The following is a 26542-nucleotide window of genomic DNA, read 5'->3' as shown; positions in this document are numbered from 1 at the left end:
GAACTTGGTTGACCAGTGCGCCGACCAGTGGCTTATGTTCTCGGCTCCTGCCTTTTATAAGCGCATCTGCGCTGTCCTCCCGTGAGAGCTGCCTCGCAAATAAAATAAATGGCGATATCACGAATCGCGGCGGTGGTCGAAACGACGGCGGAGGCGTGGCCCGCCGCTTCGGTGTGCCCGTTCCTTCTCCACGGTTCGCTTGTGTGCGGTGCAGGCGATTGTGCGAAAGCAGGCAGCGCCGTGTGAACCAGTGACGCAATGGCCGACCGACGATTGTTGTCATTTCGACCGTCTGCTCCCACAATCTCCGGCGTAATCCGAAGAGAAACCGGGCGAAACGGTGATAAAAGAGGTAGATTAATCACGTCGCATTCAAAACTCTTACCTTACGATCTAAGTACCCAAGCTCAAAAACAGATTCGATTCGATTCGAAGCTTGGGGTTTTGGTATGCGCGACCGATGCTTGGCATTGAGCAAGACTACGCGCGGGGTCGTCATTGGGGAATGGTTATGCCCCCACCAAGTATTTCAAGGTTTATTGACGCTTTCCGTAGCTCCAACAAAGAACACCAGACGCCTGTCACGGCATAAAGGCGCATGCTATATAACTAGATGTGAAGAAAATCACGCAATGCCACTTTGTTTGGAATATTGAGCGACGTTGACGCCTCCTTGTGACCTTAGTTGTTAGATGGCCTTAAGTCCTTCTGAAAGCACATTCAGCAATAACCCTGCCTTTTTGTGAGTGCTGGGGTCTTGACTCGCACTCCGTGGCCTTGCTGGTGAGAGCGCCCAGTCATTCAGAAAGCCTAGTAAAAAGAGCGTGTGATGCTAATATCCGGTTTCGGACATCTGTCATTCCTCTGCAAGTACGGTATATTTCCAATGATGCACGGTGTGACCCCATTCGTGCTGATTGACACGTCCAGGTGTGGCCTGTCGCCTTGTGACGTCAGAGCACGCCCCGCGGCCCCGCCCAAGGCGGTATTATCGGTCGGCATGACGGCGACCCGCCGCGCGCGTGTGGCTCCCACCGCGCGTTCCTCACGCACCTGGGCTCGTACGGAGCGGAAGCCTGCGCCGCCGAGTCGAAGGGGCGCGCGGCGTCGTGTCGAGTGCGATCGCACGCACTGACAGCGGACGGACACCTGTGTCGTGGCGGTCAAGGTCGCCCGCCCCGCCGGCCGGGCGAGCGCCGGGCGAGCGCCGGCCGCCAGCCCAGCCGCGCCAATCGGCGGTCGAGATGTGGGTCGCGCCGCCGCTGACCCGGGTCCGGTCACGACGGGCCGCCGCCGCCGCCACGCCCAGCCACTAGGCAGGTTATGTCGAACACCTGTGCCGGCCGCGGCGGCGCGGCGCGTCACTCTGCGGAGCGACGTCGCTGGGAGGTCGGGGCGCCCGCCGCCGGCAGCGGAGTGTTCGGAGTGAGCGCGCGGGCGTCGCCGGACCGGCGTCCGTTGCCGGTGGCGGCGGTGGTCGCTCTCGACTTCTCGGCGCCCTTGAGACGGCCACCGAGTGGCGCCTGTGCCGTGGTGGGTGTGTGCGGCCCGCGATCGGCTGCGGCGCCGGACCAGCGTCTCTCTCCCTTGCGCGCACGCGGAGAATGTACACGTTCCATCGCGGCCAGCGACGACTGTGGCGCTCGACCACTAGCCTGCGGAGTGACGTCGCCGACTCTTACTCGTGGTGCTACATCTACGAACTGGGCGGCCGCGTGGAGCCAGAGGGCGCCGCCGACGCCGTGCCGCGCCCGGAGGAGCCGGCCGCGGTGACGGCCGCCTCCGTCCCCGCCCCCGCTCCCGCCGGCGGCGGCCCGCCCGTCGAGGACGAGCGAGAGCCGCAATGGAAGGCGGACATGCGCAGCCGCCTGCTGGCGGAACGGGCGTCCAAGTACTTCAAGGGTCCTTCTGTAAAGGCGCCGCTTCGGAGGGACCTGGTGGAGAAGTTCGAGAGCTTGGGCGGCGGGACCTCGTCGGCGGGTCGCCTGGGATCAGGGACTGGTGTCGACGCCCGGCGGAGACTGCACGGTGACGTCGGCTCGCGTGCGGCGAGTCAACCCCTTGGAAAGTCGCCGACGGCCGCGAATGCCAGTCGCGCCGGCCGACGAGGAGTTTACCACGTGACCGCTCGCCCTCCGACTGAGCCACTGGAGGCGGCTGGCTCGGTGCTGCCACCTGAGGCTGCCGCGCGGCCTCCTGGCGGATCGGTGCTGCTACCTGGTGGCCGCGACGGGCAGCGGCAGGAACGGCCGGCGGCCAGCGCGTTCGCAACCCGGCGCCTCCCAACCATCCCAAGGTCTGAGGGTGAGCAGAAGCTGGACGAAGTCCTTCGGTCGGAGGATGACGCCAGACGTGCCGCCGATGACGTCAGGTGTGCCACCGATGACGTCAGACGCGCCGCTGGCCGAGGACAGAGTGACGACAGTTCACTCGTGGTTGCCGGCCAGCGACACTGGCGGATCGACGGCCGCGTGGGCCGACGGTCACCCTCCCAACCCCTCTCCCAACCCCCCTCCCAATCCCCCTCCCATCCCGCATCGAGCCCCAGGCCACCCTTGAGCAGCGACCCGTCGCCTGTAGGCGGGGCCTTGGGCCCGCCGGTGGGACAAACGACGGACCAACAGCTGGTCTGGGCAGGTGGCGCGCAGGGCCAGTCGGGATCCGCCGATTACGCACGCCATGGAACACTTGGTGGCGACGACCATCGCAGGCTCGCCGCCGGCGCAGACCCCGGGGCAGCGGCTCCGGGGACGGTGCGGCGGGCCGAAACATGGGCTTGTGGTGGCCCCGAACCAGGTGAGAGAGAGCAGACGCCAGCGACGGAACGGTCTAATCACGGGCATGCGGCGAAAACGGAACGCACCAGCTATGGGCGAGTACCTGCTGCCGGGAACTCCAACAGGAACAGAGCGGTGACTGAGCGACCTGAAGGTGAGGCCTCTCCGATGGTGGAGTGCTCAGTCAGAGGGCGATTTCTTAAAGAGGATGGACCGATCGATGGATCCCCTCGAGAGGCACATCGGCAGAGGACGAGTGGATCTCCGACGCTGGAAAGCGCGTTTCCTGTAAGAGAACCGCTCGACGGAGTCTGCGCTACAGCGCCGAAGCGCCTCTCTGCGGAGACAAGCCCGTCAAGTATGTGTGGTGATCGGATTTCTACGCTTGCCAAGCGGTCAGAATCAGGCGGCTCTCTTCCACACGAGGGGTCTTCTACAACGTCCCGCCGACAGACAGGGAGTGGCCCTTCGGGGCAGGAGAAACACCACGCAGTGACAAACCCTGCCAAGAAAAGTGCCGGCGGATATCTTTCAGGGGCAGACCCGTCAACAAGATGCGCCACTCCGACACGAACCGGGGCAGCGTCAGCTACGGACCAACGCCTAAAGAGGGTCTCCGCAAGCCAAAGCGGCAAGTCTCCAGCGCCAGAGCGCCTGGAGACAGACTCTTCTTCGGCACAAGCCGGCCGCCCTTCAGTAACGAACCGACCGAGGTCCGGCATTCCGGTAGCGTGCAAGAGACGCTCGTCCGTGACAGACGGAGCGCAGAGGTACCGATCTCCAGCGCGAGAGGGACGCTCTTGGTCGACAGAGCGCCCGAGAAGAAGCGTCTATGCAGCCAGAGACGGACGAGCTTCCGCGACAGACGTCTATGTAGCTAGAGACGGACGAGCTTCCGCGACAGACCTGGCAGGAGGCGATACCCGTGAAGAGGCAGGCTCGCTCAGCAGCCTGCCGACGGGAAACGAATCCAAGAGAAGCTTGTCGTCCTCGGACGTTTCCAAGCGGACGTATTCGCCTATTCCCAGTCTGAGGCGCCAACGACTCACGGGAGATGGCCAGCGGTCCTTGGAGCCGAAAGAGGTATTATCAAATAGTACGTTCTAGTCTCGTGGGGCTGTAAAATCGGTGTCTGTTGGGTGCGTCGGTATCCCTGAAGCTTGGGTGAAGGGTTTGGTCTGTCCCTCCAACAAAACAGACGTTCCAAAGACACTGAGAACACAATTTACAGCATCGCAGACACGTCTTTCTGCCACATGATAAAACACGAGACAGTGAAATCAGAAAGCTAATTCCTCTGTCAGGATGTCGCGGTTAGTTTCGTCGAAGTTTTCGTTTCTTACTGCATCATTGCTGCGCGGCGTCACTAGTCCGGCGAACATCACGCTTCCCACAAGGCCGCGAACGCTCTGGCACCCGAACCCTTTCCTTCCTCACCCGGTGTTGTGACAGCTAATCAGGCAGATTGGACGGCGGCTCTGATCGATGTTAAATGAGTGACTCGCACTTGGGCAGGCGGGGGACTCACACCTGTTGAGGCGCCACGCGCAGCGCTAGAGGGGGTACTTTAGGTCTCGCACTGAAGCGCTGACACTGTGTCGGTAACGACAGCTTGACCTTGCGCTGCGTCGCTGCGACGTTTAAGCTATGCAGTGCCGAGGTGTCGTCCCATGCCGTTCTGTCACGTGACTCGACACGTCGTGTCGAATCACGTGACGTGATTCGACACGTCGTGTCACGGTGCCACAAGCGTGCTCTCGCAGTTGTTCCGCGTCCCGTGAGTTAGTGCGACGTGGAATGGTTGCGACAGGTGGGCTCGTTGCAATGCCTGGCGATTGTCCGCAATGCGCTCGATGAGGTCAAATTAAGATCAGTGGAATTTCATAAGCACAAGTTTAGCTGATGGCAGAAGTACGTTACTCAAAGATGGGCATGCAGCTCAAAGAGTGAGGCCGTAGGCTTTCATTTTTTCACCACAGATAGTTCCTGACAGAAGGTTAAAATGCGGCGTGGTGCGTTTGCACCAAGGTCCCTCCACACTCCTTAAGAGCATTATGGTCGCGCCCTTGCTTAAAAAGGACTAGGGCTGTCAATGGTTGAGTGGAACAGGACTCGGTGACGGACGCACGCAGCCGCGTTCATTGCCCATTCATCTTAGCACGCCTCTCAGCGGAGTCAACAACTCTTGAGCCCTCCTTCTCTCCCGCCTGTGCCCTCCCTGAAAAATCACGTGGAACCCTGCGGTCCCTCGCACCCACCCGGCGCTCTCCCACTATGTCACGTTCCAGCGTCTCTCTCCGTGAGAGAGGGGCCTACGGCGGCCACGTTTCTCGCGGTCAGGGAGCTCGCGCGCCGCCGCCGCCGCCGCGCCGGTTTCGACGGCGGACGCTGCGGTCTCAGCTTGCGGTGCGTGGAGCGGACCGCGCGGCCTACGCGGCGTGCTGGTCGGCGCCTCTGAGATCGACTGATGAGAACGGGTCGCTGGGAAAGCGCCTCACGTCCTCGGTCGGTGTCCACTGCGGCCCGGGTCTCCCACACGTCAGGCCAGGCCGCCGGGGGCGATAGAGAAGTGAAGAGCGGAAGCTGGGAGTGCGGAGATGCGGCGGAACGGGGAATGATATAAGAAGCGACGCAATGAATACAAAGAGCAACGGCGTCGAAGCAATGCATGAAACACGCAGGGAAACTTGCATCACACACGAGCGTATCAAAGTCCGTCTAGGCTCGCGCATTTCACTGACGATGCCAACCTGCAAGTGTGTCCCAGCGTGTCATTCGCGTACCAAACGGCACATTAACTCGCTTCATGCGAACCTCTTTTAACGCATCACCCTCGTCATGGAGCTGTCACTGGCGGTCCCACCAGCTCGTCACGGCTCCCCCATTCCCATGGCTGCATGACGCCATAACGCGTATGCAAGACCGTTATGTTGCAAAGTGCTCAAGTGATAAGCCACTCGCAATTATGTGTGGTTGAAAACAACGGTAGGTGCCGGGATTTATCGGGTCGCCAGTGTGGCAACGTCAAGTCGAGGATTAACGGGCCGGGGCTGGGTAGAGTCATTGCTTTGCACGTGGTATTTTTGATGTAAAAGAAAGCCAGAGGAACTTGTATGCGCTGGATGCCGATGCCCAAGCGCCTTAAACCGTTTGCGACAAGTGAAGGGCCGACGGATGGCACGAGATGTGCTGTGTTCATAGCATGCATTGGGAATGTCGCAACCTATGACCAATCTCTTCGCTGTGAGCCGGAGCTGTCCTCATATATTTTGCTTTCATCAACACGGTCACTCACGCTTCGGCCCGAAAGGCTCGGATTTTAGTGCTGGTAATTATTCCTGTTGCGTGGCATTGCTAATGTTTTGTTAGGTTGTACAACCCTCAGCCTTACGAAATACTGATAATACGCACCAATGTTAATTTACGGTGTGGCTCCGTGGCCCCTAGCTACTTCGCTCTCGTCATCCGTATTAAAAGGCATGAGAATGCACCGTGCGAAAGATGCACATCGAAAATGTCGGCCACAGTAGCAAACCCGTCTATGTGCGTCGCTTGCTTGTCGGAAAATGTGCTTGTAAGCTGGGATAGGGTTAAAGTGCACTCGTATGCACCGACTTTCACAGAGACGCTTTCTACAGCAGGAAAAAAATGAGCAGGTCCCTTCTTTGATCCTGGAGTCTATCACGTTTCGAACCGGCTTATTTTGTTTTAGCGCTTCTCTGAACAGTCTGAGCAGACACGCTGCATGTATAGTTCTGGTGAGATGAACGAGACTGAAGTCATAACTAGAGCATGAGAAACCAGCTCTAATCTCGCATCAGCTCTTGCCTAACAAAATCTCAAAACAGCCAAGGTAACAATCAAGGAGGCTCTCGTATCGGCTCTCGTATCGGCTCCCGTGTCGGCTCCCGCTTCGACTCCCGTTTCGGCTGCCGTTTCGGCTCCCGTGTCGGCTTCTACGTTGGATCTCTTGTCGGCTTCCGCGGCGACTTCCGTGTCGGCTTCCGTGTCGTCTTCCGTGTCCGCTTCTGTCTCCGCCCGTGTGTCATCTCCCTTGTCTGCTCCAGTATCGACGTCCGTGTCCGCTTCTGTGACCGCTTCTCTGTCCGACCCTGTGTCAGCTCCCTTGTCTGCTCCAGTGTCTGCTCCCGTGGCCGCTTCTGCTTCCGCCCCTGTGTCGGCTCCCGTGACGGCCCCGAGTCCGCTCCCGTGGCCGCTACTGTGTCGGCTCCCGTGTTCGCGTCCGGAGATGACGTATAAGTGTACGTCCGGCCGCCGCCGGCCGCCTGACGAACGGTTCTCTGGCCGCCACGGCCGCCGCACTCGTTCGGGGCCGCGGTGATGACAGTCATGCGGTTCTGGCGGTGAGGTCCAGCTGTGGACAGCAGACGTTTGGTGTTGGTGGTGAGGTCCAGCTGTGGACAGCAGACGTTTAGTGTTGGTGGTGAGGTCCAGCTGTGGACGGCAGACGTTTAGTGTTGGTGGCGCGGTCCGGCTTTAGACAGCAGATGTGTAGTGTTGGTGGTGAGTCCAGCTGTGGACAGCAGATGTGCAGTGTTGGTGGTGAGGTCCAGCTGTGGACAGCAGACGTTTGTTGTTGGTGGCGAGGTCCAGCTGTGGACGGCAGGCGTTTAGTGTTGGTGGCGCGGTCCAGCTTTAGACAGCAGATGTGTAGTGTTGGTGGTGAGTCCTGCTGTGGACAGCAGATGTGCAGTGTTGGTGGTGAGGTCCAGCTGTGGACAGCAGACGTTTAGTGTAGGTGGTGAGGTCCAGCTGTGGACGACAGACGTTTAGTGTTATTGGTGAGGTCTGGCTGTGGACAGCAGATGTGTAGTATTGGTGGTGAGGTCCAGCTGTGGACAACACACGTTTAGTGTTGGTGGTGAGGTCCAGCTGTGGACAGCAAACGTTAAGTGTTGGTGTCCATGTCTGGATGTAGACGGCTAATATTTTGTGGTGGTGGTGAGATCCGGACGTGGACAGCAGTATATTGATGGGAGGTTCAGGCGCGGACCGGAATTCGTCGGATTCAGTGTTCGGGTGAAACCTAAACGTTATTGTAGAGAAACTGTCAAATGAGCCCAACGCCTGTACGGTTGTTGCAACCACACCTGATCGTAACTCACCGAAGCTGACATTTTACGGCTGCGACCTTTGAAGGTCATCACAAGTTATTCGCTGGGCTAGTCCCAGTCTTCTGCCCACCATCCCGTCGCCATGGGAGCCCCGGTGTGGGCGGCGGTGGGTGGGGACTAGTTCCACGCTATCCAGCTTAATTTGGCGAGTCTCCTGTACTGCCCTCGCCTTGGATGACCCGGTGCCGAACTGGTGACACCATTACCAGCGCCCAGAGTTGTCCGGGGTGCGATGCGGGCACCGATGTACTGCTGACATTTCCCGGAGTCGTGCCCAGAGGGCAGGTTGGCCTTCCCGCCGAGCTGTTCCGGCCGCGCGGGATGATCAGGAATTCGTCTGCCGTTGGTCCCTCACCTGTCACGGCCGTACATGACGGCGGTGCCTTCAGCTGTCGCGGCCAGAAAGGTCTGACTGCGTATAACGCGCTCAGCGGTTCAAGTGTTTGCCACAATCTGATCGAATCCGCTCTGTACTCGACACTCGACTGCTTTGGGCGAGACTTCCCCGATGGGCGCCGTGCGGCGGCCCTCGCCAGCACCCGACACCGCAGATAATCAGCAGGCGTCCTCTCTTACGTTACGTTACGGTACGTTACGCGCTCACCGCCGGCTCCGCGGCGGCCCCGGCGCCGGGAGCGTGACGCGCACGGGTGATGGTAGGAGTGAGAGGGGACTGCACGGGTGCGTTATGGTTCACGTCACGTGCGTCCGTTTGCTTCAGAAACAAGCAAATCCGGTCGCGCGGTCATCGGACATCGGTCGAGTCGTTTGCGCCACGGTGCCCTGGAAGCGGTGCCTGCCCGTTGTCGGTAGATGTGGCGCGTACCCTCGAACCCGTGTTCGCGTTGATCCCCGTGTCATGACATTGCTGTTTTTCCTGTTCTTCGATCGTGACGTATTTTTCCTGTTCTCCGATCGTGACGCTTCCTGTACACTGGCAGTGGTGTTTGTCCGCGTACCCTGCAATTATTTACGTTCCATTTCATGTGCGAGCCCTCTTCACCGTGGTGTTGTTATGATCACTTGCCCTGACTTCCCTGACAGCTGAACACATCCTCGCGCCTCGGCAGCCGTGCCTGTCCCTGTCTCTTTCCCTTGCCGCGACGTCTGCCCCTGTGAAATGTTCCCCAAAATCTCTGCGTTTGGCCTGTCTGCTCCGTGTGCGGCGCCGTTTCTCTCCGGCCGCCTCTGTCTCCTCTCCGAGGTGTGCGTCACGGCACCCCGGCGGTGGCGTCCGTCCGGTACCCCCTCACCGGTGCTCGCGCGCTCCCGCCCGCTGACGGCGGCGTGCCCTCGTGTCTCCGCAGCAGCGGTCCAGCCTGACGGACCGCGAGCGCGGCCTGGTGCGGCGCGCCTCCCAGCTGGGCTCGCAAGTCAGCCAGCTGCAGGTGCGCTGCCGCAACCTCAAGCTCGACAACAACGAACTGGTGAGCGGCACACGTGGGCGGGCGAGTTGGCGCTCTGCAGTCTCACTCAGCGTGCTCAAACATGCCAGACATACACGACAGCGGCCCTGTGGTGGCGGATGAAAATAAATGAATCGAGGTGCACGGGCGCCCGGAGTGTTCCGAGATGTGCCCGCGGCTACGCCCCTACGTCCCCACGCCGGGACGTCTGGGGCGGCGGGAGGCGGCCAGGGGCGGCCCCTGTGGCGAGCACGTGTGGATCTCACTGGTGCCGGGGCGAGCTCGCGCTGCTGGGGCCGGACCTCGGAGCCCCAGGCGGACGCTGTGACGCCGGCAGGCAACGCGGCGCCACTGTCAGCACAGCGGCCGTTCGGGTCGATGGCTGACAGCGGCCGCCGGGTGATCCTCATCAGCCGCCGGCTGTTTGTGGAAGGGGCTGTTGACAAGAGCTCATGTCGCGCGTTGTGATTAGGCTGACTGGATCAGTCGCCTGAGGCTGCAGTCTGGGCTCGCCGCAGTCTGCGGATGTTCATGTGTGACTGAGGCGCTGTTGGGGCGTTGCAATGTCAAAGGCTCCCACGCCCATTTGCTTCACATGGTGAAGCAATAGCCAGGCATGAGTTCGTGCAAAATTTCCCGACGCCATTTTAGCTTGTGAGAAAATACGCCAATCTGTGGTCGTCACAGGGGTCTCCGGGCTATAATAATTTCAGGTTACGTAAATCCCTGCTGGAAGCATACCACCGCCAGCTACGCACCAAGCCAACCAGAGCGGTTGGAGCGGGTGTGTGCATGATTCTGCAGGGCTCGGGCCGGGTCTGAATCTTAGTAGCACGGTATCCCCCATGTTTATTACCGTGGTAGTCGCTGGCATTCCTTAGAGGGGTTTGCGATGACGCGTATTGCTGGACCATCAGCGACAACGGTCGCTACATGAACGCTCGGGAGCCATGGCGCAGCTGGAGTTCGGGCCCGGCTTTTCGCGTGAGGGGGCTGCTTCCAACCACTGTTCGGTGTTGGATGCCATCAGGCCTTACGTAACGCTATTGTCACGTCGGCTGATATAGTTCAAACCTGGAATACTGATGTGGAGTTATTGCTGTTAGTACGTGTAACATTTAGTTGTTTTTAGGCGTATGTATGCATTATATATATATATATATATATATATATATATATATATATATATATATATATATATATATATATATATACACGTGTATTTGAGTGTGCGTGTGTGTGTTGTGTGCGCACGTACCATGTATATTTACATTATATACTTGCATTTGCAACGTATTTCATACTTGTTGGTGATCGCTGATATTGTCATGCAGTTATCTCGTCTGATTACCAGCTCCCCCAGCCCATCGTCGGTCCGCTGGCTAACTTAGTTCGTTCAGACGGCCTTTCAGCCCACGTGTGGACTCGTGTTTGTTTGGACGTGACCTCGTGACCGCTGCCGTGTTGTCAGCCGACGGGGGGGGGGGGGGGGCGCTGACCGCTGCCGTGTTGTTAACCAACTAATGCCCCGCTTGGTACGCAGAGAACCGCTATCGACACGGAGCTGGACGTGCCTCTGGCGGTCAGAACAAAGGCGGCAGAGACCAAGCGCGAGGCGCAGCTTCTAAAGAAGAAAAATCAGGAACTGCTTAGCATGACGCGCAAGCTGGAAGAGAAGGTCAAGAAGCTGGAAACGGTGAGGTAGCACGATTTCATAACACGCACTCGGGTGAGGATGGTCCATTTGACCCACCGAGGCTTTTTACAAAAAAAGTTTCTTGCGTGGCTGTAGGTAAATGAATGACGGATCTTGTATAAACACAAATTAGATGCACCTGGTAAGGTCCCTGACCTATGGCAGACTAAAGTCACACCGTGTCTGTCAGCGAAGGAAATATGTAGGGAGTTTTTAAATCTAATGCGACAATTGTGTGCTGGACGAAGCCACACGTCTGGTATGGCGTCTTAGGCATTAAAGCAATTGCATTCAGGATTACAACATATGTAATTGATCTAGGGTCAGGTATAGAGGTCAGACCGAGGTCAAAACCAAGCTGCTTCTTTACTGGAGAGCTTGCTTTAGGGGCTAGTTGCAGAGCCTCGTTCTCAATTTCGCGATAACTGGGACGGCAACGGGCATGCTCTGTATTCTTCTTAAGGTCATTGTGGATCGATGACCGAAAATTACGTAGACAAAACCGTTACTTTTTAGGGACGTAACGACTAGCATAATCCTTGACGCTTATTCAACTTTAAAAAATCCAAACAATGTGGTACGTTTTCAGCCACCAATACCTTCTTAAGGTCAAACAAGGCCACTGACATAAAATCAACACCAGTGACCTTTTGCTTAGAACAGGTATCTAGTTGCAAGACGGTTGGATGAGGCGGTGTGGGACACTTTGGACACCGATCTTTAGCTTGACCACCCTGTTCGACCCGAAGGTCGTGGTCTATAGACCTCAAATTTTGAAACAAGTTCACAAACAGAACATCCCACCCTGATATCTGATTGATTGCATTGATTGCCGAGATTGCACACTCTTAGTGTGTGCAATCTCGGCGGGTCAAACCGGCCCCCACCCGAGCAAAGGGTGTTCAACCGACCAACCGGCCGCGTGTTAAGCGCGATATGAAGAGGTGCAATATTTACCTGGCAGGTGTTGGTTAGGCCGGAAGGCATGCTAATGCAGGTGGGCGTGGTTCATATCAGAGGCAGTTATATAAGGTGTGGGTGAATCACGGAAACAACTTTAAAAGTTGGTTAAGCAAACATCTGCTTTAATTAAACCTTTCGGGAACTCACCACTTTAAAACTGCAACGTACAGCACATTTTGAATCCATCCTGACGTCAGGCAAAGTGGTCCTTGTAGTTATCTCATTCACACTTCAGTAACTATTAAGCGCTGTTCAGTAACGATTAACACATAAACGACGCATCAAAACCTGCTTGACAGAGGTCTGGAAACCCCCAAATCGGCACACATAAAACTCCACCCTCGAATGACTCGAGCGGAGGTGGCTGACTCTGTCTGTGCTCTGGCCAGGGTTCTCAGGAGGCGCGACCCGCCGAAAAACCGCGGATCCGGCCGCTCCGCCAGATGCCGCAGTCCCGCGCCTGTACCCCTGGAGCAACAGCAGAAAACAGCGGGTGCGCGGGAGTCGACCAGCGGTGCGCAGCAGAAGACAGTGGGTGCGAAACAGAAAACTGTCGGCGAACAGCAGAAACCCGTTTCTGCACGTCAGACAACAGTGGGTGCACCACAAAGGGCAGTGTGTTCGGATCGGAGAGCAGTGAGTTCCGATCAGAAAACAGTGGGCTCGCGACAGAGAACGGTGGGCGTGGACCAAGCGACAGTGAGCGCGAGCCAGAGGACAGTGACCGCCAGACAGCAGACGCCCACTGCGCAGAAAACTTCCAGCGGCCAGAGCCGCCTGGCGTCCAGGCCGACGCCGCAGCGGACACGGGAGGCGCCCAGTGAGCTGATGGCCCCTCAGCAGGGGGCGAGCGAGGGGGCGGGCGGTGAGGTGCCGGTGGCTGCGCCGCTACAGAGGGACACGCTGACCTCCAGGCAGCGTGAGCGCGAGTCGGAGCTGCAGTGTCAGATCAAGGAGCGCAACGCCGAGATCCGCCGGCTAAAGGAGCAGATGAAGGAGACCAGCGACAGACTGTCCAGCAGGAATGAGATCCAGGTGCGTGAAGGGGCCGTGGCGGGCTGGATTTGAGGGTGCGGTGGTGCGGCGTGGCGTGGGGTGCGGCGTGTGGGGAGCTGGATTTGGTCAGGCTCTTTGTTTTAGGCGGTCACGCTGAGCAACAGTCAGGATTGCGGTGCTGCAGCAATGGAGAATGCATTCAGCGCTGATGTAGGTTCTCGGAGTTAGGCGGTGTCGCGATTGGCAAGAACGCACGTTTTTCGGAGTGGAAGAGAAACCAAATTTAAAGGGTGGCGTGCCTAGCATTGTGTTCTAGCGTGATGTAGCCCGTGATGTAACCCTGCGGTGCTTTGGCTCGATTACAGACGTTAAAGGAAAAGGGGAAGAGGGAGCTTGCCACAGTCATCCAACAGCTTCGCAAGCAGAAGTCAGATATGGAGAAAGAACTGAGCGCTACTATTGAGGTGAGTTCTCCGTTGCTGACGTTCTTCACTGATTAGCATCCCCCACTTCATTCCCCCCCCCCCCTCCGCACACGTGGTGATATGGCAGTGCTGAGTATATCGTCTCAGCGTCTGCCAGCGATGCCTCTATTCCTGGAAACTGGAAGTGAGTGCAAGTGCTCGCAACGAAAAACTGACGGCCCTTTATATAATTGTTAGTTAATTGATATCCACGGGACAGCACAAACCGCACGTGTTTGCGACAAATGCTCTCAATGAATCGGGGATACTCTCCACGACCGGCAACGGGAGGCGTCGTACCTCCCCCCCCCCCCCCCGATCATATTGCGGAGAATTCCCAGGGTCTGCCGCCTCCCCCTTCTTCCACCGCTACTGGCGCCACTGCCGGGTCAGCGGCGCCGCCCGGCTCACCCCCGGGTCCACCGCCTGCCCCGTCTTCCACCGCTGCTGGCGCCACTCCCGGGTCGGCAGCGCCGCCCGGCTCTCGCGCCTGAAGCTGCGTGCGCCGGCAGTGCCGCGCGCGCGTCAGCATGACACGCCGTGGGCGGCGACCTTTCTGCGGCTCCGCTGGCGCCCCCGGATCCATCTCTTCGACGATGGAACGGCGACGCGGACAGGCGGCCGGGAGACGGCCGGGGACCGGTCCCGCGGCGCGCTGTCGTCTGTGCGGAGAGTGTGTTGCGTTCTGGTGCGCGTTGTGTGGGCGTGCCGGTGTACTGGCGACGGTGTGGCCGGGGGGGGGGGGGGGGGGAGCAGAACTTTACCTCTTGTACTGATGACGGAGTGCGTACATTTGTAGTGGTCGGGATGTAATTTGTAACTGTCAAGGGTCTATTCATAATTATGGGAAGTTCGCTTTGGGCTCTTAGGGACTGAGAACAATAAGGTAAAATCGTGTCTAGTAGTAAGCATAAAACGTTTGTAGTCAGTTTATTTTGCGGACACAGCTGGCATTATGGGACCTTAGTTGAACAGAAGTTAACAGTAAAAACATCGCGTCGCGATGGGTGGTCTCAGTAACTGCCAAGTAAGCCTTATTTTCATGTGGCATGAAAATCAGCAGCTCAGTTCGGAAAGTTTACAACTTGTCAATGACAATGTTTCAAACGCATGGTGGTCATCGCAGCGACACCTGTGCGAAAAATGGGCAGCGGCACCTATTCTTTGTAATGTGGTGCGGCGCCGTCGCACACTGCCTCCCAGAATGGCAAGTAACGTGGCTAAAAGCGAGCAGTCGTAAGAGTCGTATTGCTCGTATTCCTGATCCCATTTGCTTACGACAAACGTCCATTCCGTTATGTTATGCAAGTAACAAAACAAATGTGCAAGAGGCAATTCTGTTTATAAACGATTTCTTAATATGTACACGGGCCGAATGGTTTCTGGCAGCAAACCATGGTGAATCATATCAAAACGATATCGCCGGCGACAGTAATTTTTATATCATGTTGGCCTCATGTAACGTAATACCCTAGTTGTTGGTGGTGCCCAGGCTCAGGTCCATCAGTCCGTGGTATTCCCAGGGAAATCATGTTTTTTCTATAGATACGTCATCCACGTAAACCCAAAAAAGAGAGGGGGGGGGGGGGGTCAGTCGAAAAGCGAAGGACGGTCTGACCATCTCTGTTACCATTGCCGTTCGTCGGTCCTTTGGCTTGGACAATATTTGAGGGAGTTGCAAAAGGATAAACCCTTCATTTTTATATTCATTTAATATACTTTGACGGAGTTTTAGCAACATGACTTGAGAACCCAGCTCATTTTAGTCTTTTTCTGCCTGAAGTCCTCACTGAATTCGATGAGAATTCAATACTTAAAAGAACATCCAGGCCTTCCCTCTACCTGATGTTCCTCATGCCATCTTCAGACATGTTTTTTCCTCTGCCCGTCACTGTCAGCGTGGTCGACACCTGCCCCGACACCACCGGTGCCGTCATGTTTGAGCATGAGGCGCGCCAGTCGCATCCCATCAGTCCCACCGCTGTCCCGTGTCATTCCCACCAGCCACACCAGCATGCGCTGGTCACAGGCGGAGGCCTGACATCGGCGCCGACATCAGCAGTCCCACCAGCCATCAGCTGTGTCATGCACGCCACGGCATCAGTTACCATGTCGTCTCCGCGCCGGCTCCGCTCGTCCGGCCAGCCCCGAGGCCGCGCCGTACACGTCGGCCACCCCCACCTCGTCCAGCAGCGACCGGCGCCGGGGGTGGCGGCGGACGGGGCGCGGGGAGGGGCGGGGTCGCGCCGGCGCGTCGCCCACTGCCGGGTCGCACGCACCCCTATTGATTTTCGCTGCGCCCGGGCCGCCGCCGTCGGGCCGGGCGGCCGCAGTTGGCTCCGGCGGCGCTCCTGCTGAACGGAGCACGCTCCTCACTCGCCGCCGAGAGGAGACGGAGCCGCGCCGGAGCAGGTGAGAGCTGGGAGCCTCCGCTCCGGCGGCGCGCGCGGTTGCGCTGGGGACGCGGGCGAGCTTGAGGTCCTCAAAACTCACGATATGCGTGAGGACTTGGGTCGCCCGGTCCGACGAAAACCGAGGAGGGCATGTAAGAGTTCGAGATCCTCTGGTGCACTTGCAGAAAAGATGAACGAGGACTGGGTACAGCTTGAGCGGCGGCGAGCGTGGGCGGTAACCACAACTGGGGTCGGTGGGGTTCGGATCAAAATATTTTTTGGCAGATTGGACTACTTTTCTGTTATGACGGCATCAAATGGCACCCAGACAGGAAAAAAACCCCAGTGACATTTAAGGTGTAGTTACGACCTGGGCTGTGGAAGAGCCCAAAGGCTGAACAGTTTGGCTTCTAGATCCTCCGCTCTTTACGCAACTGAAGCAGCGTGGGACAAGGAGAACGATAGGGTCCTGTGCGCCTGCGGAGGACTGGGTCGTCGATGATAAGCGCCCAGACTGCTCAAACTTGTCGGCATCTGTAACCATGGCGCGGGCTATGGTTGCTCTTGAGCCAGATGTCTGAGCCTAGACGGGCCATAGCGTGAACGGTATAGGCTTGGAATATGTTGGTGTGGTTTTCTGGCTGTCCTGTTTGTGCTCTGACAATCTGGCGCGTAGGATGACCGGTCGGCTGGACGGACATCAGAGGCGACCGGTCGGTCGGGACACACATCAGAGGCCACCGGTCGGTCGGGACAGACATCAAAGGCCACCGGTCGGTCGGGACAGACATCAGAGGCCACCGGTCGGTCGGGACACACATCAGAGGCCACCGGTCGGTCGGGACAGACATCTGAGGCCACCGGTCGGTCGGGACAGACATCAGAGGCGACCGGTCGGTCGGGACAGACATCAGAGGCGACCGGTCGGTCGGGACAGACATCTGAGGCGACCGGTCGGTCGAGACAGATACTCAGGGCGACGTGCTGGCCTGTTGAGGCTGAGAAGATGGGGCCACTTGCATGAGGTCGTCTTCTTTGGCATTCTTTTCCTCAGTTGGCACGTTCGGTGACGGATGCGCCCTACTCGGTACATTTCCGCTGTGGTACAGGCGCTTGTATTTTTCAGGTGGTGTTTTTGCCCCCTCCCCGCCCCCAAAGAGGCTGATAGAGGCGCGCTGTGCGGCGCCACATTCGCTGGCGGCGGTGTTGGCTTAGATAACTTTCGTCAGGGTCTGAAGAGGATGTGTTTGGAAGCGTGCCGTAAGCTTCCTTGGTAAATGGAGAAGTGCATATGCTTCCCTAGTTACCAAACTCGTGTTTGAAAGCACGTCCAGTAGCTTTTCCTGTGGCGTGCATTTTTGCGAATAGCGTTCGTGAAAGATTATGGTGGCAGGTAGTATACAGCGCATGGTGGTAAGCTTGGTGTGTTTGTGGTAGTTGCTCAGGATTTTAGTGACTACCTATTGTAGGTATCTACAAGTTTATACATGAACATGCATGCGTCGAATTTTCCAATTAATCGAGATGTGGTTTTGGCACGCAATATCAACTGTTTTGTTTTTCTTACAATTGGCGTGTCACGTATGAACATGGGCTCCGCGGCAGAAGGTGTGGGGAGTAGGGGTAAGCTTGCCCAGTTCTTGTGGAATGTAGCATTACGCTTTCGGCGTTGCATGGCAATAAGCGCCTCGAAACACTGCGCCCCCCCCCCCCCCTACAACACCAACATTTGGCCGCCGGCGGAGTCCCTGGGCTGTTCCATGCATATGAAGGGAACGTCTCAAGTCCATTCGAAGGCTGTGGCGGCATCGTCATGTATGGAGCCGGTTTTCCAGCCGATTTGTACATTCGTCACGTGAGCCAGATCTTTGATGATCTTCCACCCATCTGTGTGTGTTCAGCCCGTCGGTGAGGGGATTCAGCGTGTGAACGTCGGTCAGTGCCTTGGTCGAGCACTGTCCGTTTTCGGCGATCGGTTGAACACCTTCATATGCGGCCTTTGATATGCCGGGATGCGGCTGGTACGCGGGATATCTGAGAGGCAGATCCGGAGCAGGAGCCGCACTGCGGCGCTTTGTACGAACATTTACAGGCACGTAAAATTGCGGTTGCTTGACAGCTCGAAAGAGGTCTGACTGAAAGTATGCACTGCTGATGTTGCAGCATTTTTAATTTATCGATTTGGCAAATGAAAATTTATGCTTTGCTCGTGATAAATGAGTTGAATGAAGCTTTTGTTATTGCTGGATATTACGCTTGATGTACCCAATACAGTCTCCTTTAGTCTCCTTTCCCTCCCTATGGCTCTGCTTGAGGAACATATAATTGTTCCAAAAAGTGGTAAGTCAAAAGACATTCGGAAACGATTTGATTTCCACGCATCACCACCGGCTTAACGCGACACTTCCGCGGCAGGTGAACGGGCCGCGTCCCACCCAGCGCCATCCCCATCTCTGCACCTGCGGTCTGCCACGCCCCCCTGTGTCGCTGCCCGTGTTGTCCTCCTTCCCGCGTCGGCAGCCCACCCGGCCCCTTCGTTCCGCCTCGGCCACGTCGTGGCTCGTTTCTCCCCGCTCTTCTCGGCGGCGGTCGCGTGCCGCGTGTCCTCGGGGAGCCCGCCCCAGCGGCCGCGTGCGCGCGTGCCTGATGAGATCCAGCCTCCCGGCCGGCGGCGTCGGCCGGCCGCCATCTGCGACCCGCAAGGGTGGCGCTGCGGACGAGCCGGCGCTAAGGGGTGTGATGGTGATCTGGCTCGGCGTCAAAGGGGTGTAATGGTGATCCGGCTCGGAGTAGGGAGGGTGTAACGATGATCCGGCTCGGGATCAAAGGGGTGTAGCGGTGAGCGGACTCAAGACCAGATAAGTGTGGTGATAATCCGACTAAACATCGGAAGTGCGCAGCGGTCATGCAACTTAGGATGGAAAGGGTCTTGTTGGCTGTTGGTTATCAAAACTGGCGTGATGATACCCCGGCTCTGGGTCGGAAGAGTGTAATGGCGATCCGGCCTGGGAGCGGACGAACGGGATGTCGGGGAACGGTGGTCGTCACCCAGCCGGCTCAGACGGTGGCTCAACAGTGACATTTCATCCGTGGTGACCTAGTTTTTAGTACCGCCATTTTGGCTGCCGCGCGGGCAGACCTTAACCCACAGGTTCGACGCACATCGCCTGCCTTGTTTGTTTTCTGGTAACGGACTTGTGAGCAGACAGTAGGCCCGTGGCCGGTCTCTGCATGCACGCCGCCGCCACGCTATCCTTGCCTTTTCTCTGCTTCGGCACGTCCGTCTGTAGCCGTACAGCCGCTCTGCAGGCACGCCTGTCTGTAGCCCCACACCGCTCCGCAGGCACGTCTGTGCCGGTACACATGTCGGTGTCGGTGCACCTGTTTATGGTGGTCCGTCTCCCTGTGCCGGCACACCTGCTGTGCTGCCGTGCTGGGCCCGCCTGCCGTTCATCTGTGCTCGGTCCCGGCCTGCCGAGCTCCCGTGCTCGGTTCCCGCCTGCCGTGCTCCCGTGCTCAGTCCCAGCCTGCCGAGCTCCCGTGCTCGGTCCCGGCCTGTCGTGCTCCCGTGCTCGGTCCCGGCCTGCCGTGCTCCCGTGCTCGGTCCCGGCCTGTCGTGCTCCCGTGCTCGGTCCCGGCCTGCCGTGCTCCCGTGCTCGGTCCCGGCCTGCCGTGCTCCCGTGCTCGGTCCCGGCCTGCCGTGCTCCCGTGCTCGGTCCCTGCCTGCCGTGCTCCCGTGCTCGGTCCCGGCCTGTCGTGCTCCCGTGCTCGGTCCCAGCCTGCCGTGCTGCCGTGCTCGGTCCCAGCCTGTCGTGCTGCCGTGCTCGGTCCCAGCCTGTCGTGCTCCCGTACTCGGTCCCGGCCTGTCGTGCTCCCGTACTCGGTCCCAGCCTGCCGTGCTCCCGTACTCGGTCCCAGCCTGCCGAGTTCCCGTGTCCGGACCCCGCCTGCCGTGCTCCCGTACTCGGTCCCCGCCTGCCGTGCTCCCGTACTCGGTCCCGGCCTGCCTGGCTCCCGTGCCCGGCCCTGGCCGCGGACGTCCAGGCCAATACGTGGATGACACGGCGGCGACTCCTGCGATCAGTAGACAATGGCGGCAGGGAGTCCCCGACGGCCGGGATCGATGGCGGGCGAGCAGCCGCAAGAGCCCGGCAATCTACGCAATCGCTTTTGCCGCACTGACTTACCGCCTGTGGGTGGCCTTAACGTCAGGTTCCTGGTTCGAGTCGCATGAAGTAGGCTATAACGCAGTCATGGACGTCGTCTGTGTGATTGGTTAAATGTGGCCCAGACCCAGGTCCGCTTGACCGGTGCTGGGTGAGAGTGTGGGTATGCCATTCTCGCCGGTTGGTTTATCGTGCCACGCGTGGCTTGAGGGTCCTGCGACACGTGCGCGACTTACTCGATTGTGGAGCTGAGGACCGATAGGTTGTCTGGGTCGTCCAGGGAGCTGACTGTTCAAGTCTGGGCTCGTTGAGATTTTCAGCCGGCGTTACGTAACTCGCGACCAATTGGCGCTCGCGGTCCGTGCGTCTGGTGTGGCGTCCCAGAGCCAGCGATTTAGTTAATCCCAGGACCTCTCAGTGATATGGCAGTTCGTCACGGGTGTACCCAATGTGTGCACCGAGGATACGCGCTGCCCACTTTTCAGTTTTTATCTGCATTAATATTCAACCGTTTAAATGTCGACAACTATCGAATAGAGGTTGACAAACACGAGAAGTAGATTAAAAGCATGCGATGTCCTTAAACACCATGGCAGAAATTTCGCGAGTAATTTCTAAACTAAGTAGCAGTGGGAAGAGTAAAAGAAATGATAAAAGTAAGAGTAGTGGAAATTTTGCGTCTCCCAAAAATGGGTTTCCAATCACAAGTTATGATTTAAGTTATAAATAAAAATAATTTATGTCCCTCTCTTTGGGAAATCCTGCAGACGCCCCTGCAAATCGTCTCATGTGGCGTAGCAAGCTGTGACACCAATGACTTAAACTACTGCCTTCTTGCGGGGAATAATGCAAGGACTGTACGGCGCAGCGGTCTGACTGTGTTGATTACCGCAACCTGTTTATGCTTTACTTGTCTCGGACTGCATTTGATTGGTACAGCAGGCGTCGGCCAGGGAAGCAAGGTGGTTAGGACCGTGATCGGTACTGGGAAGCGTTGCACTGTGGGGAAATGAACCTTCCATATACTATATACTGTATATACTACTTTGTACTATATGTACTGGGCACCAATGAAAGTAGAACATCGTCGCGCGTTTGAACCGGGAACAAACGCACCGTGCTTTACAGCACACACATCGTAACTTTCCCACGCCTTTGCTACCCCGATTAATTATGGTCATGCGTTACCGATGTGACAACAAACGAGAGAATCCTGTATATCCCAGTTCGGAGTCCGTCGTGCCTGCGCGTTTGAGGCGCTGTGAGACTCGTCCGCCTAACGTGGACACGAAGCGCAGCGAGGGTCGTCAGAGACGCGCGGTTCTTCTTCGACTTCATCAGACCGTTCATTGATTTAATTTAATTGGCTTATGTAAGTGCCGTGTGGTCGGCGCCGCAGCTCCTCGGACTGGTCGCTGTGATGGACCCAGGGACTCTCGTACACTGATCGGTGGACCAAGGTACACCCTCGTCCAATTCGCACTTATCTTACTAGTTTGCACGCTCGTTCGCAGCACCTATGTGGGCGTAACTTCCTAACACGGATGCCACCACGTCTTTGAGATTAAGGGAACAAACCAGATTGAGGAGTCAGACTGGAAGGTGGGGGTAAAATCTGACCTGGATATGGCATGTTGAACGGTACAAGTGAAAAGCGTTCATGGCGCGGGCAAAATTCGACGGAACAAAATCCCATTTCGGAAAATTGACAATGTCTCCCTGCTGCTTCCTCCCTCCGCAGTGGATACACTCATACTTGGTCACGCTCGGAAAACTCGGGGCACATCACCACCTAGATGGTCGGCTTGGGCTGATCTAATTTAAACAGTCGTGTACAGACCGGGTTATTTTAGCGTTTTCGTGCACTGATGAGCTCCGGGCGCCGATGAGCCCGGTCGCGAGACAAATTGCCCTCCCCACCAGCTCACGCTTGGGTGCCCGCCGTCTGGAGGCTGGCCAGTTCGGGCGGATGGCGTGGGTGGGGCGCGGAAGTTTCTCAGAAGCCGAGATCAGTGCAGTGGGAGCCGTGAAGTTTTCTAGACTGGTGATCTCTTGCACGGCCTAGTGGACTGATGTGTTTCGACCGTGGGAGAGGACGCTGTACTGTTGCCGTCCGTGTTCTAACTTCCTTCTTGCATCCACATGGAGCAGCGCTATATGGGAGTTGAAGCTGATGTGAGCTGTATTCGGACTTCCAGCTCAGCTGTCAGCGAACTGGCAGCTGTAAGGGCACTCTGGATCCCCTTGCAGCTGGCAGCTGTAAGGGTGCGCCGGATCCTCCCCGCCGCACCCAGTCAGGCGGCCGAACCACGGCTGCCCGGCCCAGCTAGCCGATGCCCCGGATCCTACCCGCCGCACCTAGTCAGGCGGCCGAACCACGGCTGCCTGGCCCAGCTAACCGGTGCCCCACCACCTGCTGTAAGGACACGCCGGGTCCTACCCGCCGCACCTAGTCAGGCGGCCGAACCACGGCTGCCCGGCCCAGCTAGCCGATGCCCCGGATCCTACCCGCTGCGCCTAGTCAGGCGGCCGAACCACGGCTACTCGGCCCAGCTAGCCGGTGCCCCTTCACCTGCTGTAAGGGTGCGCCGGATCCTACCCGCCGCGCCTAGCCGGGCGGCCGAACCACGGCTGCTCGGCCCAGCTAGCCGATGCCCCTCCACCTGCTCACAGATGCCAGTATTTCTCGTCGTCTGTGCGTGTTAAATGAGCCTGTGCCTCCTACGGCTATCGAGGGCGAACGGCTCCGAGTTTGGGGCGGCGGCTCTGGGAAAGAGGGCTGCTTTGGTGAGTGGCCGGGCACTATCCTGTTCAATCGAAGGGGACTTAAGAGATGACTTACGAGATGCGATCTCCGTTGATTGACCTTTGGGAATAGACGCTGATTTAGAGATGCTTAGTTTGAGTGGGCACCAGCAGATGCCCTGTGGACAAAACCTTGTATCCCCCCGCACCCCGGCTCATTGCTGGTTTGGGCTAGCCAGTCGGAGTGCACCTACACGACTGTTGTAGTATGCAAACATACGATGGGGAATTTTGATGCACCGAAGGATCCAGCTTTCTAGTAGTTGCATTAATTGTCAGCCCTGCTGGCTGCGACCTCGGACACTATCACCAACATCGTGATGGCACTATCACCTTGCAGTGCCGTGAAATACATTTGATCAGCGCAACGCCTTTGCAACGCAAGGCTCACGTATCCGGTATCCGATCATTACGCGGCGCGTGGTGCCAAATCATTCCATAGTCGGGGGTCGTCAAAACGGCGCAAGCTCAGCCCGTCCGACCATAACACGACCGAATGGGCACGCCACCGGGCGAGCTACGCCCGCAGGCGCGCGCCGTGGCCGTTGGCGGCGGGCACGTGGCACGCGGTGGCGCGTCGACGCCCCCTTCCGTAGCGCGCCGGTGCCGGCGGCGGCCCGACCGCGCCTGGCGCTGCCGTGCGGGCACGGGTGACGGTCCACGGCTGCCGAGACCGAGGTCACGCCGTCGGCCCGCCACGGCGTGCGCAGTCCCGCCAGCGTGTGCACGGTCGTCGGCGCGGTGACTCAGGCCGTGATGAGGCGCAATCGTCGGTGGCGACGGCGCTTCTGCTGACGTGGCCGACGGGACGCGGGCCTGTCATGATCGTGGGTTCGGGTTTGTGTCTTTCACTGCGCGGCTGAACGCCCGACGTTTCGTGGTCCTGCGCAGCGGCGGCGCCACGAAGTTGTCGTTGGTGGGGACACGTTTTGCATAAGGGCCTCCTGCGGACTGACGGCCTCCGCAAGGCAAAGACGATCACCGTACGCCGAGCGACCCGCTAAGCATGAAATGGCTCGCCGGCTTGCCGGATTGATTGATTGATTGATTGATTGCCGGGTTTTTCTGAAGCGCAGTGGCGGCGCCACGAGCGGTAAGGGAAGTGGCAGATCAGTATGAACGGCTGGCGAACAAACTCTCCTTAACGGGAGTTTGCTCAGCGCAGGCCAAAGGGGCCTCCCGATGCGTTGCAGGTTTTGTATGTCCAACTGTTAGGGCTGCTTTCATATTCTTACAGGCGGTGCACAACTTGCGCAAATTACCGGGGACAGGTCTTTTCTGCCTTTGATCTTTGTTGCTGTCGCTGTGGCGCACGGCAATCATATCCTTCTAGCCTTCCGGCTTCTGGTTGTTTTACGGGATCACATCCTTTTGGCCTTCTGGCGGGTTTCTTCACGGGATCACATCCTTCCGGCCTTCTGGCTTCGGGTCTCTTCACGGGGATCATATCCTTCTGGCTCTCTGGCTTCTGGTTGCCGTACACTAGATTGACGTCATGTCAGATTCATGAAAAATCAATACGTTTTCACTCACGTCAGCACCTCATCCTTCCTTTCGGCAAAAGTGATATGGCGCACACTGTACCGTGCTCTTTTCAGCGCTGCCGACCTGTCCACCAGACGATCCGTGGTTTCGAAAGAAACGCGTCCATTATGAATTAGTAGCATTGCCGATCCCTCTATTGTTACGGTCTCCCCTCCATCAAAACAACGAGCTTCCTTCAGTCCCTAGCGGGTTTGTCTTTGGCTTCTTTTGATCCGAAGGGCTCTTCCTGCCTCATTGCACGTCGCCCCTATGATTCGGGACGAACACCCCCTGCCTTTCCACTGACCTCAGCCATCCAAGATCTGTGCTGCGCAGAGACGGTGACGTTCTCTCGGTCATGGTAGAGCCTCCCACCGTATGCTGACTCTCCTTCGCGTAAGATCCTTCCGGTATTGGGACCATCTCTCGTTCATGACAGCCCCCCCCCCCTGGAAATCAATCGTACCACAATAGTGATCAATGGTATGTAATAGTACCTTCATCAGGTCACACGGCTTGTCATACGATGCAAGTCGAAAGCTGTGCGCGTTTTGTCGCCTTGCAGGATATACCCCCCACCCCACTCTCACGTGGACAGTTGCGCGACGGGGGGGGGGGGGGGCGAGGGGGCGTAGCCCCAGCATCTCCTTCGGGTCAGAGCTGCGTCTCGCGCTGGCATGACGTTTCTGGCCGTCGCATGTCGCGACTGGGCGGCCGTGATACATTGTGAGCACTGCGCGGCGGTCTGTGCAGGTGATGCGGCATCGGTGGCCCCGCGCGTCTCCGGTGCATCCGCCTCTCAGAAGGCCCAGGGCCACAGCTGGACAGCTGATCCTGGTCATACACGGCATCAGTGGCCCCGCGCGTCTCCGGTGCATCCGCCTCTCAGAAGGCTCAGGGCGCCAGCTGGACGGGCGGTCCTGGTCGTACCGCTGAGGCACGGGTCAGAGGGGTCGAAAGAAGGGGGCGGGGGCGGGGGGGGGGGGGGCGCTGTGTGTCGCCGGACTTGGACTGACTGCCGTGGCTGGTGAAAAAAACTAATCCTCGTCCTGCCACCCAGCACCTTCTTCTGACACCTCTTCTAAGGAAATTTGACGGAGCGGGGGGGGGGGGCCTGACTCATTCCGTCGGTCTCAACCATATTCCGCAATTTGTGCCTACGCTGGTTTCCTGGCAAGACAGTTATTTGGCCGCTTAATGGAATCATCAAACGTAACGAAACATGTTCGGTCTCGAAATATAGACCACATACGCACTCCACATGCGCCTCGCTGATGACGTCAGCGATACGGTAATGGATTCGTACATGGTGTGTGTTTTCGTGCAGGATAGCATGCAGGCTATAATAGGATGTAATTAGCTATCCCTCGGTGCCGTCTCCCGGTTGTGTGTGCTGACTTTCTGTACAGTCACGCACAGAAACCACACGCAGGTGGTCTGTGTGAAGACATGGTGGCCTCTGCGGTTAGGTAAGGTGTTATGTTGTTTCTGTTGGTTTTTGATAAGCAACTCGCATACAAACGCACTGGGATTATACGCCGCCGTGTTGCGTGAAACTGTATAGATCCATGACTTGCGGTTTCGGTAATGCAAGCTTGCAACGAGTGAATGGTTGAGTTTTGTCAAACCACACTGAAAGTCAAACAACATTCGTTGAAACAATTCGCGCTCGTCCTGTGGGCCCGCCTACATCGATCTTTTTATCTCACTTTGTTGTGCGCTGTGTTGTGCTTTGTTGACCCAGCCTTGCTGTGCAAGTGGTGTAATCATTCATTATCCCTCTGGCATTGATGTTTGATCTCTGCGTGTCACATGAGATCCTCCTCGAGCGGAGCGGCATCAGCACATCTGAGGACTGAGGACTAAGGACTGAGGACTGAGGACTGAGGACTGAGGACTGAGGACTGAGGACTAGCCTCACCACTTCTCTTCACGACGCGAACTGCCGCGTTCGACTTCGTCCCCGGCGTGGTCCGCCCCTGCGGCGAAATTATGGAGCTGCAGCCCCGGGCACCCGCAAGGACTCGGCCAACACTTCAGTAGCGAGCCCGGGGCCGGCTGGGGCGCGGGACGGAACTAATGCAGGCTGGGCTGCAGCGGCCGCCGCAGCGTCTGCGCCGGTCCGCGGCTCGGCGCGTCCTTGGCGGCGTCCGACGATGGGATGGGATGGGATGGGATGGGATGGGATGGGATGGGATGGGATGGGATGGGATGGGA

At 57.9% G+C, this 26542-nt stretch overlaps 2 protein-coding genes across 3 annotated transcripts in view; both read left to right on the top strand.

Moving 5' to 3' along the window:
- LOC119098610 (janus kinase and microtubule-interacting protein 1) overlaps window positions 1-12835 on the top strand; it is a 30482-nt gene extending 17647 nt beyond the window's left edge. The window contains exons 4-6 of one of the 2 annotated variants that reach the window (XM_037221581.1): window positions 9223-9339; window positions 10862-11014; window positions 12367-12835. In XM_037221581.1, coding sequence (XP_037077476.1) covers window positions 9223-9339; window positions 10862-11014; window positions 12367-12801 — 705 coding nt within the window. In that variant the 3' untranslated portion in view covers window positions 12802-12835. Of the gene's footprint in view, window positions 1-9219; window positions 9340-10861; window positions 11015-12366 lie in introns of both variants that reach the window. The other variant, XM_037221580.1, reaches the window with a different exon arrangement.
- The window catches only part of LOC119097928 (RIMS-binding protein 2-like), a 54179-nt gene continuing 40423 nt past the window's right edge, over window positions 12787-26542 (top strand). The window contains 2 exon segments of the mRNA XM_037220871.1: window positions 12787-13012; window positions 13339-13437. Of these exon segments, the coding sequence (XP_037076766.1) occupies window positions 12806-13012; window positions 13339-13437 (306 nt within the window). The 5' untranslated portion in view covers window positions 12787-12805.

The sequence above is a fragment of the Pollicipes pollicipes genome, unplaced genomic scaffold (assembly GCF_011947565.3).
Source record: "Pollicipes pollicipes isolate AB1234 unplaced genomic scaffold, Ppol_2.1 Scaffold_4740;HRSCAF=5597_pilon_pilon_pilon, whole genome shotgun sequence".
NCBI lineage: Eukaryota > Metazoa > Arthropoda > Thecostraca > Pollicipedomorpha > Pollicipedidae > Pollicipes > Pollicipes pollicipes.
The sequence above is the reverse complement of the archived record's forward strand: the minus strand, read 5'-3'. Positions and strand labels throughout refer to the sequence as shown.